Source organism: Drosophila kikkawai, chromosome X, assembly GCF_030179895.1.
Source record: "Drosophila kikkawai strain 14028-0561.14 chromosome X, DkikHiC1v2, whole genome shotgun sequence".
NCBI classification, from domain to species: Eukaryota; Metazoa; Arthropoda; class Insecta; order Diptera; family Drosophilidae; genus Drosophila; species Drosophila kikkawai.
In genome coordinates this window covers 2,090,026-2,104,967 of record NC_091733.1, presented here as the reverse complement: position 1 = coordinate 2,104,967, position 14,942 = coordinate 2,090,026, and the positions used below count along the sequence as shown (strand labels likewise).

At 36.8% G+C, this 14,942-nt stretch overlaps 1 protein-coding gene across 1 annotated transcript; it reads right to left on the bottom strand.

The window, feature by feature from the left end:
• Window positions 1-294: 294 nt before the first annotated feature.
• On the bottom strand, window positions 295-1,706 carry LOC108085545 (succinate--CoA ligase [ADP/GDP-forming] subunit alpha, mitochondrial-like). Its single transcript, XM_070288333.1, has one exon. It carries the CDS (start codon window positions 1,538-1,540, stop codon window positions 497-499), a length of 1,044 nt encoding a protein of 347 aa, XP_070144434.1. The 5' UTR covers window positions 1,541-1,706; the 3' UTR covers window positions 295-496.
• Between the last annotated feature and the right edge of the window lie 13,236 nt (window positions 1,707-14,942).

Genomic DNA, 14,942 nt, shown 5'->3' with positions numbered 1-14,942 from the left:
AATCTCATAATTATCTTTGTAGGTAATATGAAAAATTCACAAATTTAATTGATTTTCATATTTGTAAAAATAATCATTATTTGATTAAATATTAATTCCCTTGTGAATAATCTAGGACGTCTACATTATGTGTGGCTTTCCATTCGGTAACTGAGCTAACTAACATCCAACTAAACATATCAAACGAAAGTGTTCATTCTAGTATTTATCTTATCGCATCTGCATACCGATTTGCCAAAAACGATGCAAAAGTGAATCCTTCTCGCCCTATAGGGTTAGTAAATTTTGCCTCTATTTCGTAGCAAGCGTTTTATATATTGTGGCTTTTAGGGAGGTATTTTATGAGTTTGTCGGCGGCGCAGTATTGGGAAAAAGTAAGCGATTTAATTGGAAAATTGCTGAGCTTATTTCATGTTTTAATATATTGGTCAAATACACTAATGGAAATTGCTTCGCGGTGGTCTTGGTCACTGGTCATTTGACACTTCTCTCCTGCCTATTTTTTACCCGCTGAAACCTTTCCATCCGGCTTTGGGACCAATTTTAGGCGTATCATCTCTTCGAGCAGCGTGGATCCCAGATGGCAAGGGTTTGTCGTCATCCGGACGCCAGCCTTCTGAAGGGCTTCCACTTTGTCTTTGGCAGCGCCCTTACCGCCAGATATAATAGCGCCGGCGTGGCCCATCCGACGTCCTGGGGGTGCAGTTTGGCCGGCGATGAAGCCCACTACCGGCTTGGCCTCATAGCCTGTATTGTTCTTCTGTAGGTAGTCCGCCGCTTCCTCCTCCGCGGTGCCCCCGATCTCACCAATTAATATAATTCCCTTGATTTCCTTGTCAGGCAAAAAGACACGGAGGGCGTCAATAAAGCTAGTTCCGTTAAAAGGGTCGCCGCCACAACCCACGCAAAGGGCTTGTCCAAGGCCCACCTTGGTGGTCTGCTGCACCGACTCATAGGTTAGCGTTCCCGACCTAGAAACAATGCCCACGGAGCCTCTTTTGTGGATATCCCCTGGCATGATTCCGATCTTGCATTGGTCCGGTGAGATTATACCTGGACAGTTCGGACCCAGCAACCGACTCTTCTCTTGTGAGTGCAGCATCTGCATAATGCGAACCATATCCGTCTGCGGTATGCCCTCGGTAATAGCGACGATTAGGCCGATCTCGCTCTCGATCGCCTCACAGATACCTTCGGCAGCGGTAGGTGGTGGTATGAAGATTACAGTGGCATCTGGCTTTACCGCATCTACCGCTTCCGAGACCGAGGCGAACACGGGCTTGCCCAGATGTTCTGTGCCACCCTTTTTGGGAGAGACTCCACCCACGACTTTTGTGCCGTATTTGAGTGCTGCCTCCGAATGAAAGGTGGCCTGCTTGCCAGTAAAACCTTGCACCAGAAGCTTTGTTTCCTTATTGATCTTAAGATTGCTCACGGTTTTTCCGTAGTCAGCCTTTTCCCGCAGTATTTGCAAGGGAATCAGAATACGGGGCTGGGAGAGAAGCAGAGAGGTGCTCCTAATGACTCGGGTCATAGACATTTTGGCTGATGGACTTAATAGCACCGGCTTCAGATCCCTATAAATTCTAGTTTAAAAAACTCTGGGAATTGTTTTAGAAATTATTATAATTTTTGTTTTCTGATTTCGAGACGAACTGATGCCGAAAGTGTTTACCTTACGAGTGAAAGCCTTGAATAGTTCACACTGTGTGGCAGGAAATCTCTGTGTGACAGGTGCTGCAGCGTTTACTTAGTTTGGTGTGTAAGTTATTTTTAAACACTAGTACAATGTGATAAACTTTCTAGACTACTGATAGCTAACTTGGTTTCACTAAAGCTTTTTTTTTATATACCAAGATATATAAAAAAAAAAAAAAAAAAAATTACCTTGATCCAAGCATGCGAATTCTTGAAAGATCTCTTTTCAGCTCAGAAAGAAGGAGAAAGAAAGAGATACATATTTCTTTTGCTCTATTTTTGAAATTGTATGTATTTGCATTTTCGACATTTATATTTGAATACCCATAGTGGCCTAGTTGATAAGCGAGCTGTCAGTGAATTCTGAATTCAAATCTTGACCGGGATACAAGAAGTTGTTTTTAATAAGATTTACTTAAAATTTTCTATGATTTAATAATGATTTGTAGTTGTACAATTAAAGATTTAAAAAAAATTTTTCACAACAAAGTTTGAAAACACAAATCTTAATTAAATAGTGCTTAGAATTAAAAATTAATGGTCGGTGTAAGAAGGATTAAATGTCTTTTTTAAAATTTATTTGAAGCCAACTCCATCTTAAAGAAAACATTTTTAGCACAAAAATGTTTCAGATTTAAGGGATGAACTTAACTCATCCTCAAGTTCGGTAAATCCGAGATTAGCTCGAAAGCATGCCTCTTTGAAATTAAATTTGGAAATTTTATCCCGATTTGAACATTCGTTCGATAAAATAATCACAATTTCTTTACATTCCTACCCCAAATATCCTACTTTCTACCCTCGTAGGAAAATCGGGAAGCATATTACAACAAAATCAATACTTTAGAATTGGAGCTTAATTAATTCTGCTTATAATATGATTTCCTGATTTATACCTGATAAGATCTCGCGTTTTCAAGTAGTGGTAAAAAATTACAAAAATCTAATTTTTGTCCTGCCAAAAACTGTATCAAAGCTATACGACACATGCCAATTTGTTCGATTTACTTAATATTTTATTCTTATAATAATAATAATAAATAAAAATTATATTAATGATTAATAGAGCAGCCTTGAGCCGTTGCAACCTTAAAATACTTAATTTGTGGGTAAGTATTGTTTTATAGAATACTTTTGACCAAACATTTCACTATTAAGGGTTGTGAGATTCTCTAAATAATAAAATATTTCGTTACATCAAAATGTATTTTTTTTTTAGTTTTAAGTCTTAGTATTAAGATGCGACCGACTATGTGATTTTTGTTTCCTAACTTGGTCAGAGAAATACAAAAAAAAATGAAAAAAGTTTGTTTATTATTTCGTAGTTTTTAAGAAAATTATCAATGTAAAATTGAAAGGTTATTTTTAATTTTGAGTTGTTAATAATATAAATAAAAATTTGTTCATATTTTTTTACAATATTGGGCGAAGCATAACTTAAACCTTTTAAAAATAAGCATGACCATCAAGGGTAAAGTAAACCAAAAGTTTTCAATTAAATTCAGGCTAGATGAGTACGCTGGCCAATACAAAACTATTATATGGTGATCTCTCTGACATGGCGAAAAGTTGTATTATCTTGCAGAAAACAAGATCTCTTTCCATATTATGTTCCCAAAACGTGGTTTGCTTCAGGACGTTGATGGGCTAAGATCAGCATACTCAAGTGGCCCTTTAGCATAGTACTCTGAGGATGAAAATCCGCTGTATAAATTAATACAGCGGCCAAACTCCATATAAAAAAAAAAAACATTTTGCTGGTACTCTGACGACGAAAATGATACCTGCGAAAACTGAATGGTGTTGCCAGATCAAGATAGTAAACAGCTGATATCGCGCTGTATAAAGAATTCATTTGATTTATTTATACACCCCTAATGGAGGGAAAGTTGAAGGAAAAAAGTGGCGTTGATAGGAGCTGTCAAGGCGAAGCCCATAATATGGAATTTAACCCACAAAGAACATTTCTATGCCATTTATATTAATATTTAAAAATTTTTTTAAAATATTTTTTACAAACAGCTGTCCAGTGTGACCAAAGAAAAGCCTTAAACGCCATAAATGGTACATTTTCATGGCGTTTCATTGCTTTTTCTTTATTTTTTTGGTCACACTGGTTACCGAGCCAAATAAACAGCGATTCTGCTGTATTAATTTATATAGCGGATTTTCGTCATCAGAGTACTAGGCTTTTGAGTCCAAGCCCATGCTTGTTTGTTAAGTGTTAGTAAGTGCGAAGGAGTAAACAAGGAAAAGAATGCGAGGAAATAATTACTGGCGTGCTGCCTGGTTGTTAGCTTGCATGCGTGCAATATGGGTTATAATTAAAACTTTTAGTTTAGGAAGGATATCTACGTTCAAAGTACGAAATTAGATGCTATTGAGTACAGATAATAATTCTTCCTTCAAAGTGAACGGACGTGTTTTTTTCTTGCGCTCCCGATTTGTGTAGAATTTGCCTAAAAACCACCGGGGTTCATTAAGAATTCATATTTAGTGTTTTTTAATAGCTCCCGTTCACTTCTCGTGTGCATGCAATTTATCTGTTTGTGTTGTTTAATTCATTTTATATTAGATTTTAGTTTGGGCTGCTGTGGTTGCTTTGCATTTTTTTTTGCATTCGCTTTTGTGCCTATTGCGTTTGTTGTTGTTTGCGTCGTCCCGACAGCTATAAACGGTTCTTAGTTCAGTGCTTAACTCTCGCTCTCCCAATTTTGTGCTCTCCTGCTCTTCCAGTGCCGCTGCACTTAAACCCTTACGCCCTCTCTTAATTATCGAAGTACAGTGGTAAGTCACTAAGATGTCTGGTAATTTGGTCTGCATCGCTAAATCCTGTAAAAATAAAATATATTAAGGCGAACTCACCGTAACCTGTTGGCTGTGTGATAATATAGTGCATCCCAAGTGCATTGGTATTACTGCACGGACAGTAGATGATGTGGCCAAGAATATCGGCGTCCGCTACTGCTGTTAGGCCTGCCGCGAGGAAATGATGTCTTTTATGCGGCAAACCAAGGGCGGTTTTAAAGAGGTATTATTGAGTTTCCGCAAAACTCAAGATATGCTCTTGGCGCTGGATACTCAATGTAATAGCCCCAAGCTATTAAATAAGTCTCCTAGGCGCAAAAAAACCGCAACTGGTGTGCAGCATCCCAGCCACCAGTGCACTATGGGGTTTATCTTAATTAAATAGTGCTTAGAATTAAAAATTAATGGTCGGTGTAAGAAGGATTAAATGTCTTTTTTAAAATTTATTTGAAGCCAACTCCATCTTAAAGAAAACATTTTTAGCACAAAAATGTTTCAGATTTAAGGGATGAACTTAACTCATCCTCAAGTTCGGTAAATCCGAGATTAGCTCGAAAGCATGCCTCTTTGAAATTAAATTTGGAAATTTTATCCCGATTTGAACATTCGTTCGATAAAATAATCACAATTTCTTTACATTCCTACCCCAAATATCCTACTTTCTACCCTCGTAGGAAAATCGGGAAGCATATTACAACAAAATCAATACTTTAGAATTGGAGCTTAATTAATTCTGCTTATAATATGATTTCCTGATTTATACCTGATAAGATCTCGCGTTTTCAAGTAGTGGTAAAAAATTACAAAAATCTAATTTTTGTCCTGCCAAAAACTGTATCAAAGCTATACGACACATGCCAATTTGTTCGATTTACTTAATATTTTATTCTTATAATAATAATAATAAATAAAAATTATATTAATGATTAATAGAGCAGCCTTGAGCCGTTGCAACCTTAAAATACTTAATTTGTGGGTAAGTATTGTTTTATAGAATACTTTTGACCAAACATTTCACTATTAAGGGTTGTGAGATTCTCTAAATAATAAAATATTTCGTTACATCAAAATGTATTTTTTTTTTAGTTTTAAGTCTTAGTATTAAGATGCGACCGACTATGTGATTTTTGTTTCCTAACTTGGTCAGAGAAATACAAAAAAAAATGAAAAAAGTTTGTTTATTATTTCGTAGTTTTTAAGAAAATTATCAATGTAAAATTGAAAGGTTATTTTTAATTTTGAGTTGTTAATAATATAAATAAAAATTTGTTCATATTTTTTTACAATATTGGGCGAAGCATAACTTAAACCTTTTAAAAATAAGCATGACCATCAAGGGTAAAGTAAACCAAAAGTTTTCAATTAAATTCAGGCTAGATGAGTACGCTGGCCAATACAAAACTATTATATGGTGATCTCTCTGACATGGCGAAAAGTTGTATTATCTTGCAGAAAACAAGATCTCTTTCCATATTATGTTCCCAAAACGTGGTTTGCTTCAGGACGTTGATGGGCTAAGATCAGCATACTCAAGTGGCCCTTTAGCATAGTACTCTGAGGATGAAAATCCGCTGTATAAATTAATACAGCGGCCAAACTCCATATAAAAAAAAAAAACATTTTGCTGGTACTCTGACGACGAAAATGATACCTGCGAAAACTGAATGGTGTTGCCAGATCAAGATAGTAAACAGCTGATATCGCGCTGTATAAAGAATTCATTTGATTTATTTATACACCCCTAATGGAGGGAAAGTTGAAGGAAAAAAGTGGCGTTGATAGGAGCTGTCAAGGCGAAGCCCATAATATGGAATTTAACCCACAAAGAACATTTCTATGCCATTTATATTAATATTTAAAAATTTTTTTTAAATATTTTTTACAAACAGCTGTCCAGTGTGACCAAAGAAAAGCCTTAAACGCCATAAATGGTACATTTTCATGGCGTTTCATTGCTTTTTCTTTATTTTTTTGGTCACACTGGTTACCGAGCCAAATAAACAGCGATTCTGCTGTATTAATTTATATAGCGGATTTTCGTCATCAGAGTACTAGGCTTTTGAGTCCAAGCCCATGCTTGTTTGTTAAGTGTTAGTAAGTGCGAAGGAGTAAACAAGGAAAAGAATGCGAGGAAATAATTACTGGCGTGCTGCCTGGTTGTTAGCTTGCATGCGTGCAATATGGGTTATAATTAAAACTTTTAGTTTAGGAAGGATATCTACGTTCAAAGTACGAAATTAGATGCTATTGAGTACAGATAATAATTCTTCCTTCAAAGTGAACGGACGTGTTTTTTTCTTGCGCTCCCGATTTGTGTAGAATTTGCCTAAAAACCACCGGGGTTCATTAAGAATTCATATTTAGTGTTTTTTAATAGCTCCCGTTCACTTCTCGTGTGCATGCAATTTATCTGTTTGTGTTGTTTAATTCATTTTATATTAGATTTTAGTTTGGGCTGCTGTGGTTGCTTTGCATTTTTTTTTGCATTCGCTTTTGTGCCTATTGCGTTTGTTGTTGTTTGCGTCGTCCCGACAGCTATAAACGGTTCTTAGTTCAGTGCTTAACTCTCGCTCTCCCAATTTTGTGCTCTCCTGCTCTTCCAGTGCCGCTGCACTTAAACCCTTACGCCCTCTCTTAATTATCGAAGTACAGTGGTAAGTCACTAAGATGTCTGGTAATTTGGTCTGCATCGCTAAATCCTGTAAAAATAAAATATATTAAGGCGAACTCACCGTAACCTGTTGGCTGTGTGATAATATAGTGCATCCCAAGTGCATTGGTATTACTGCACGGACAGTAGATGATGTGGCCAAGAATATCGGCGTCCGCTACTGCTGTTAGGCCTGCCGCGAGGAAATGATGTCTTTTATGCGGCAAACCAAGGGCGGTTTTAAAGAGGTATTATTGAGTTTCCGCAAAACTCAAGATATGCTCTTGGCGCTGGATACTCAATGTAATAGCCCCAAGCTATTAAATAAGTCTCCTAGGCGCAAAAAAACCGCAACTGGTGTGCAGCATCCCAGCCACCAGTGCACTATGGGGTTTATCTTAATTAAATAGTGCTTAGAATTAAAAATTAATGGTCGGTGTAAGAAGGATTAAATGTCTTTTTTAAAATTTATTTGAAGCCAACTCCATCTTAAAGAAAACATTTTTAGCACAAAAATGTTTCAGATTTAAGGGATGAACTTAACTCATCCTCAAGTTCGGTAAATCCGAGATTAGCTCGAAAGCATGCCTCTTTGAAATTAAATTTGGAAATTTTATCCCGATTTGAACATTCGTTCGATAAAATAATCACAATTTCTTTACATTCCTACCCCAAATATCCTACTTTCTACCCTCGTAGGAAAATCGGGAAGCATATTACAACAAAATCAATACTTTAGAATTGGAGCTTAATTAATTCTGCTTATAATATGATTTCCTGATTTATACCTGATAAGATCTCGCGTTTTCAAGTAGTGGTAAAAAATTACAAAAATCTAATTTTTGTCCTGCCAAAAACTGTATCAAAGCTATACGACACATGCCAATTTGTTCGATTTACTTAATATTTTATTCTTATAATAATAATAATAAATAAAAATTATATTAATGATTAATAGAGCAGCCTTGAGCCGTTGCAACCTTAAAATACTTAATTTGTGGGTAAGTATTGTTTTATAGAATACTTTTGACCAAACATTTCACTATTAAGGGTTGTGAGATTCTCTAAATAATAAAATATTTCGTTACATCAAAATGTATTTTTTTTTTAGTTTTAAGTCTTAGTATTAAGATGCGACCGACTATGTGATTTTTGTTTCCTAACTTGGTCAGAGAAATACAAAAAAAAATGAAAAAAGTTTGTTTATTATTTCGTAGTTTTTAAGAAAATTATCAATGTAAAATTGAAAGGTTATTTTTAATTTTGAGTTGTTAATAATATAAATAAAAATTTGTTCATATTTTTTTACAATATTGGGCGAAGCATAACTTAAACCTTTTAAAAATAAGCATGACCATCAAGGGTAAAGTAAACCAAAAGTTTTCAATTAAATTCAGGCTAGATGAGTACGCTGGCCAATACAAAACTATTATATGGTGATCTCTCTGACATGGCGAAAAGTTGTATTATCTTGCAGAAAACAAGATCTCTTTCCATATTATGTTCCCAAAACGTGGTTTGCTTCAGGACGTTGATGGGCTAAGATCAGCATACTCAAGTGGCCCTTTAGCATAGTACTCTGAGGATGAAAATCCGCTGTATAAATTAATACAGCGGCCAAACTCCATATAAAAAAAAAAACATTTTGCTGGTACTCTGACGACGAAAATGATACCTGCGAAAACTGAATGGTGTTGCCAGATCAAGATAGTAAACAGCTGATATCGCGCTGTATAAAGAATTCATTTGATTTATTTATACACCCCTAATGGAGGGAAAGTTGAAGGAAAAAAGTGGCGTTGATAGGAGCTGTCAAGGCGAAGCCCATAATATGGAATTTAACCCACAAAGAACATTTCTATGCCATTTATATTAATATTTAAAAATTTTTTTAAAATATTTTTTACAAACAGCTGTCCAGTGTGACCAAAGAAAAGCCTTAAACGCCATAAATGGTACATTTTCATGGCGTTTCATTGCTTTTCCTTTATTTTTTTGGTCACACTGGTTACCGAGCCAAATAAACAGCGATTCTGCTGTATTAATTTATATAGCGGATTTTCGTCATCAGAGTACTAGGCTTTTGAGTCCAAGCCCATGCTTGTTTGTTAAGTGTTAGTAAGTGCGAAGGAGTAAACAAGGAAAAGAATGCGAGGAAATAATTACTGGCGTGCTGCCTGATTGTTAGCTTGCATGCGTGCAATATGGGTTATAATTAAAACTTTTAGTTTAGGAAGGATATCTACGTTCAAAGTACGAAATTAGATGCTATTGAGTACAGATAATAATTCTTCCTTCAAAGTGAACGGACGTGTTTTTTTCTTGCGCTCCCGATTTGTGTAGAATTTGCCTAAAAACCACCGGGGTTCATTAAGAATTCATATTTAGTGTTTTTTAATAGCTCCCGTTCACTTCTCGTGTGCATGCAATTTATCTGTTTGTGTTGTTTAATTCATTTTATATTAGATTTTAGTTTGGGCTGCTGTGGTTGCTTTGCATTTTTTTTTGCATTCGCTTTTGTGCCTATTGCGTTTGTTGTTGTTTGCGTCGTCCCGACAGCTATAAACGGTTCTTAGTTCAGTGCTTAACTCTCGCTCTCCCAATTTTGTGCTCTCCTGCTCTTCCAGTGCCGCTGCACTTAAACCCTTACGCCCTCTCTTAATTATCGAAGTACAGTGGTAAGTCACTAAGATGTCTGGTAATTTGGTCTGCATCGCTAAATCCTGTAAAAATAAAATATATTAAGGCGAACTCACCGTAACCTGTTGGCTGTGTGATAATATAGTGCATCCCAAGTGCATTGGTATTACTGCACGGACAGTAGATGATGTGGCCAAGAATATCGGCGTCCGCTACTGCTGTTAGGCCTGCCGCGAGGAAATGATGTCTTTTATGCGGCAAACCAAGGGCGGTTTTAAAGAGGTATTATTGAGTTTCCGCAAAACTCAAGATATGCTCTTGGCGCTGGATACTCAATGTAATAGCCCCAAGCTATTAAATAAGTCTCCTAAACCGCAACTGGTGTGCAGCATCCCAGCCACCAGTGCACTATGGGGTTTTTGACCAGTTTTTGTGGCATTAATTAATAACTCGGTCAGTTTTGGAGATATCGACATGAAACTTTACCAATCAGCATTATTTGTCCCTAGGCACATATAGTATGAAAATCGCTCAGATCAGGAAACTATATCCTATAGCTCCCATAGAAACGATCGGGTAAAACTTAAGATAAAGTAATGAAATTTAAGGAGCTGAAATCTGATGCTCTTCTAATGCGATATAGCAATTTTGAACTTAATCGAATAACGTTTTCCCTAGGAACTAAAATAACCAAAATAGCGGAAATCAGTGTTTTTCCATACAAACAGCTACCAAATTGGCGTTGAAAACAGTGAGGTTATCTAAGAAAAATTCAAATTGCACCAATAGTGCGGAAAAGTGCACGATAAGACTAACTGCTTTTTGCTCAGAATTGACAACGCTACAACATACACTTGGACGCATTAAAAACTAATGCGAACTTATATTTCAAAACTCTTCCCAAAGTTGAAATTTGTTTCTCAAAATTCAGCTTAAGGTGCATTTATAAAATGACAAAATGTCAGTATAAACACGCACAATTTAAACAATTAAAACATTTAACATATAGTTAAAACCTGTGAAATCAGTGTCCATTAGTTTTTTCCTTTGCAAATTATGTCTTACACGAATAGTTTAATTTCAAAGATCACTTCGTCAAAATTGCAAACATAGCAGACGTGCTTTCGGATGCAACAGCTGAATTTACAGCTCTGTTGCTTTTAAAAAATGATTAAATGCCACAAAAAGTGGTCAAAAACCCCATAGTGCAGTGGTAGGCTCTCAACAGCAGCCTCCCTCGACTCAGCCCCCGACCCCAGGACAAATTCCAAGAATCCTGAGATCAAGTGCTAAAAAAGATTCGGTATCCGAATGTGTCGCGGTTGAGACCGTGCCCCCGGTGTTACCCACTTCCGTTTTGTCTCAGAGCCCTAGTCCAAGTCCCTGCCAGAGTATCAGGCCCGGACTACCGGCCGAAAGTGGTATGGTGGGTCAGTCTGCCTTGCCAAAACACCTTATGGCAATTCGCGGCTTTCCCCTGATCAGACATCGGAAGATGTCATAGCTTTTATCCAAAGCAAAGTAAAAGTCGATAGAGAAAAAATTAAGGTGAAAAAATTTAAATTTTCCTATCCTAGGAACATTTCTTCTTTCAAGATAAATTGGCACTCCATGCTCTGCTTAAACCTGGACACAGCATGTGGTTGTCAAAGAGTTCGAAGGTAAGAAAAAGAAAAAGCGGCCTGTAGGAATTACTCTTCCTAGGCCAGATTTGCCCAATGCGCCTTCTAAGTCTGTCAATTCCGTCCAAAAAAACTAACCAACTCATTATTTCCTATCAGAATGCAAGAGGCTTACGCAGTAAGCTTCCTAAATTGTATTCTGACAGTGTCACATTTGCTTCCCAAGTAATTGTGTTCACTGAAACCTGGTTAAAGCCGGAGCCTGAGCTCCGAAGTTTTTTCAGCTGCGTTCACAGTATACCGGTTAGATCGGCCTATCAGACGTGGGGGAGATATCCTTATAGCGGTCGACTCCACTCTCACGTCCGAATTAATAATTTTCGAGGAATTCAACGATGTTTAATTCCTTTGCGTGAAGCTATCAGCTAATTATAGTTCCATTTTCGTTACATGTTCCTACATTCCTCCATTGTCGGAACTTCCTATTAATTGGAACCATCTTTCCGCTATTCAGTTGGTCTCCAAAAGATTTTAGGATATGGACCATTTAGTAGTTCTTGGTGATTTTAACATCCCAGGGGCTATTTGGTCCCTAGGTAATTTCACTAATACACTTCTTACTACAACACATCATGATTTTATTGCTGGCTTGTTTGACATGTCGCTGTCCCAAGTCAACCATGTACGAAATTTCTTAGAGCGATTGCTTGATCTTGGTTTTGTCTCTGATCCAGCAAGAGTAAGTTTAGCTAGGGTGGCGCCCCTGACGCAACCCGAAGATCACTATCATCCTACTTTCGATGTGACTATCGACATGGGGACTGTTTCACGGAATAAATCTGACTGGACAGTCGTACGGCTGAATAATTTCATAATTGATTACAACTGGTCCGATCTATACACATGCACTGACATGGCGGAAGCCGTGGATATTTTTTATCGTGCTATGAATTAATTTTTTATTGAATGTGTTCTGTTTTACTGTCCGTCTACATCAAATAAGCCTCCTCGGTTTACCAAAGAGTTGACCCGCCTCAAAAATAAAAAATCAAATCTGTATGCTAAATATCAACGTACCGGTTCTCCAACTGTCCTATCTAGTTATTTATCAGCTCGGTCCACTGCGCATAACGCGCAGTGCTACAATAATTATTTGACTCGTTGCAGGTCCCAGTTTTCTGAAGACCCAAAACAGTTTTATAATATTGTTAAGTCTAAACGTAAGCCCAGTACTCATCCCTTCTCGCTTTCTTTTGATAATACAACAGCAGATAATGATCAGGCAATAGCTGAACTATTTGCTCAGTTTTTTCATACCACTTACTCCAACTTAATAGACCCAAATCAGGCTTATATTTGATTATATTTGCCACTCTGAACGGAAAAAAATCACCAGAAAAGCAAATGAAAAATATTTAAAAATAATTAGAGAGGTTTGAATAGGGAATACCTCATTTGAAGGTTTTTGCATTTTTTAAGTTTGTAATCTAAAATATATTAAAAGTAAAGCTCTGATATAAACAAATTGTAACTCTTATAAATAATTAATTGAATTATTTGGTTAGGGTTGTTCGTTGTTGAACAGAAATTCAATATTTGGCTAAAAAGATTTATGCGCAATGGAGTGAGGTTCTGCATTGTGTGAATAATTTTCTCGATGACTTGCCGTTGAGAGTCGCCAACATTTTTATTCTCCCTCTAGACCAGCAAAAAATGATTTTTAAAACCTGAAAAGCAGGGTTGAAATTAACTGTATATGCAGCACATCAAAAAAGGAAAATTGGTAGGGCTGCAGTGCCTGTTCAGGCGCCATGAAACTCCGTGCGAGTTTTCCCCAATAAAATTACGATTAATAAGAAAGGAAGCTAACTTCGGCACGCCGAAGTTTGTATACCCTTGCAGATTTATTTATTTATTTATTTAAAGCTAACTACTAGCACAGGTACACAGCCAAAAATTTCCACGAACCATTTCAAATTTTCCATGATATTTGGGTGCTCCTGAGTAAAAGTACCATACAAAATTATTTTCCATCTCCTACAGGTTCCGCGGTATACCTAAGAATACAAAAAACCGATGTTTGCCGACATTTTGAATTACGTGGCCTATATAATCGGACTTCTCAATACATCACGGCACTACTAAAAAATGGTCCCAATCGTGGACCATTGCCCATGTCTTTGGAATTCGACGCCTACTGCTCTACATTGTATTATCAAAAGAGATGTGTGTGGAATATGTTATAAATTAAATGTTATGTATGAGATTCGTTTTATGTAGAAAGTATATGCTTTTATTGGAGTTTGCTGCTGTTGGATTCGAAAGGAGATGGATTGGGTTATCATTGGAAAAGCAAATGGTTCTGATATGTGAAAGTGCAGTGCAGTCTATTAAAATGTGTTGGATGTCTATCGCTGAGGTGTTGCAAAAGGGGTAGATACTTGTTAGGGAACTATTCATATAATGGGCGTTTGTGAGTTGTGTGTGTCCTAGTCGTAGCCTATTTATTATAATTTGTTGTTGTCTGTTGAGGTTTGTGGTTTTGAAAGATAAGTTTGTTTGGGTGTTTAGTAAGATCTGTTTGTACCATTGGGTAGTTTGTGCTTGAAGACTGTTCAGTTTGTCAGTATAGTGTTTGTTAAGGAGTTGTGTGATGTCTTTGGTGTTGAAGTTGTCTGTAAATATTAGAGGGTATTTGTGTGTTTCTTTAGCTACTGAGTCTGCTCTCTCATACCTATATGGCTAGGGATCCAAATTAGTCTGATTTTCGGAAAGAGTTTGGTAATAAGTGATCTGATTGTGTTGGAGTATTATGAGTAATTGTTTACGTTTGAAATGGATTTGATTGAGGAAAGGGAGTTCGAGCATATAGCATATTTGCCAGGTGATCCAGAGCAAATTTTGATAGCTTCATGGATTGCAATTAACTCACTAGAGATTACGGAGGAGTACTGGGGAAGGAGTCCAGATTTGATTATGTCAGTATTGTTGGTTACACTGTATGTTTGTATGTTTACAGTTTTACAGTTACAGTTTTGCATTCCCAGCTTTACAATTTCTCTACATCTACTGATTGGTTTATATGGGAGCTATATGATATAATTGTCGGATTTTTATGAAATTTATACCAAAATTCTAAAATAATAATCGTCCGATCCGTCCCGTTCCGACTTTTTTAGCAGTGAGAGTATATAGAAGACTATTTGCAAAGTTTCATTCAAATAGCTTTAAAACTGAGGGACTAGTTTGCGTAGACACGGACAGACGGACATGGCTAGATCGACTCGGCTGTTGATGCTGATCAAGAATATATATACTTTATAGGGTCGGAAAGGTCTCCTTCACTGCGTTGCAAACTTCTGACTGAATTTATAATACCCTGCAAGGGTATAAAAAAAGGATCTAAGAACCCTATCGTGACAAAAAATAAAAAACCGACTCCTCCAAGTGTAGTGAAGTGCAATATCAACAAGAAAGGAAGCTAACTTCGGCACGCCAAAGTTTGTATACCCTTGCAGATTGGT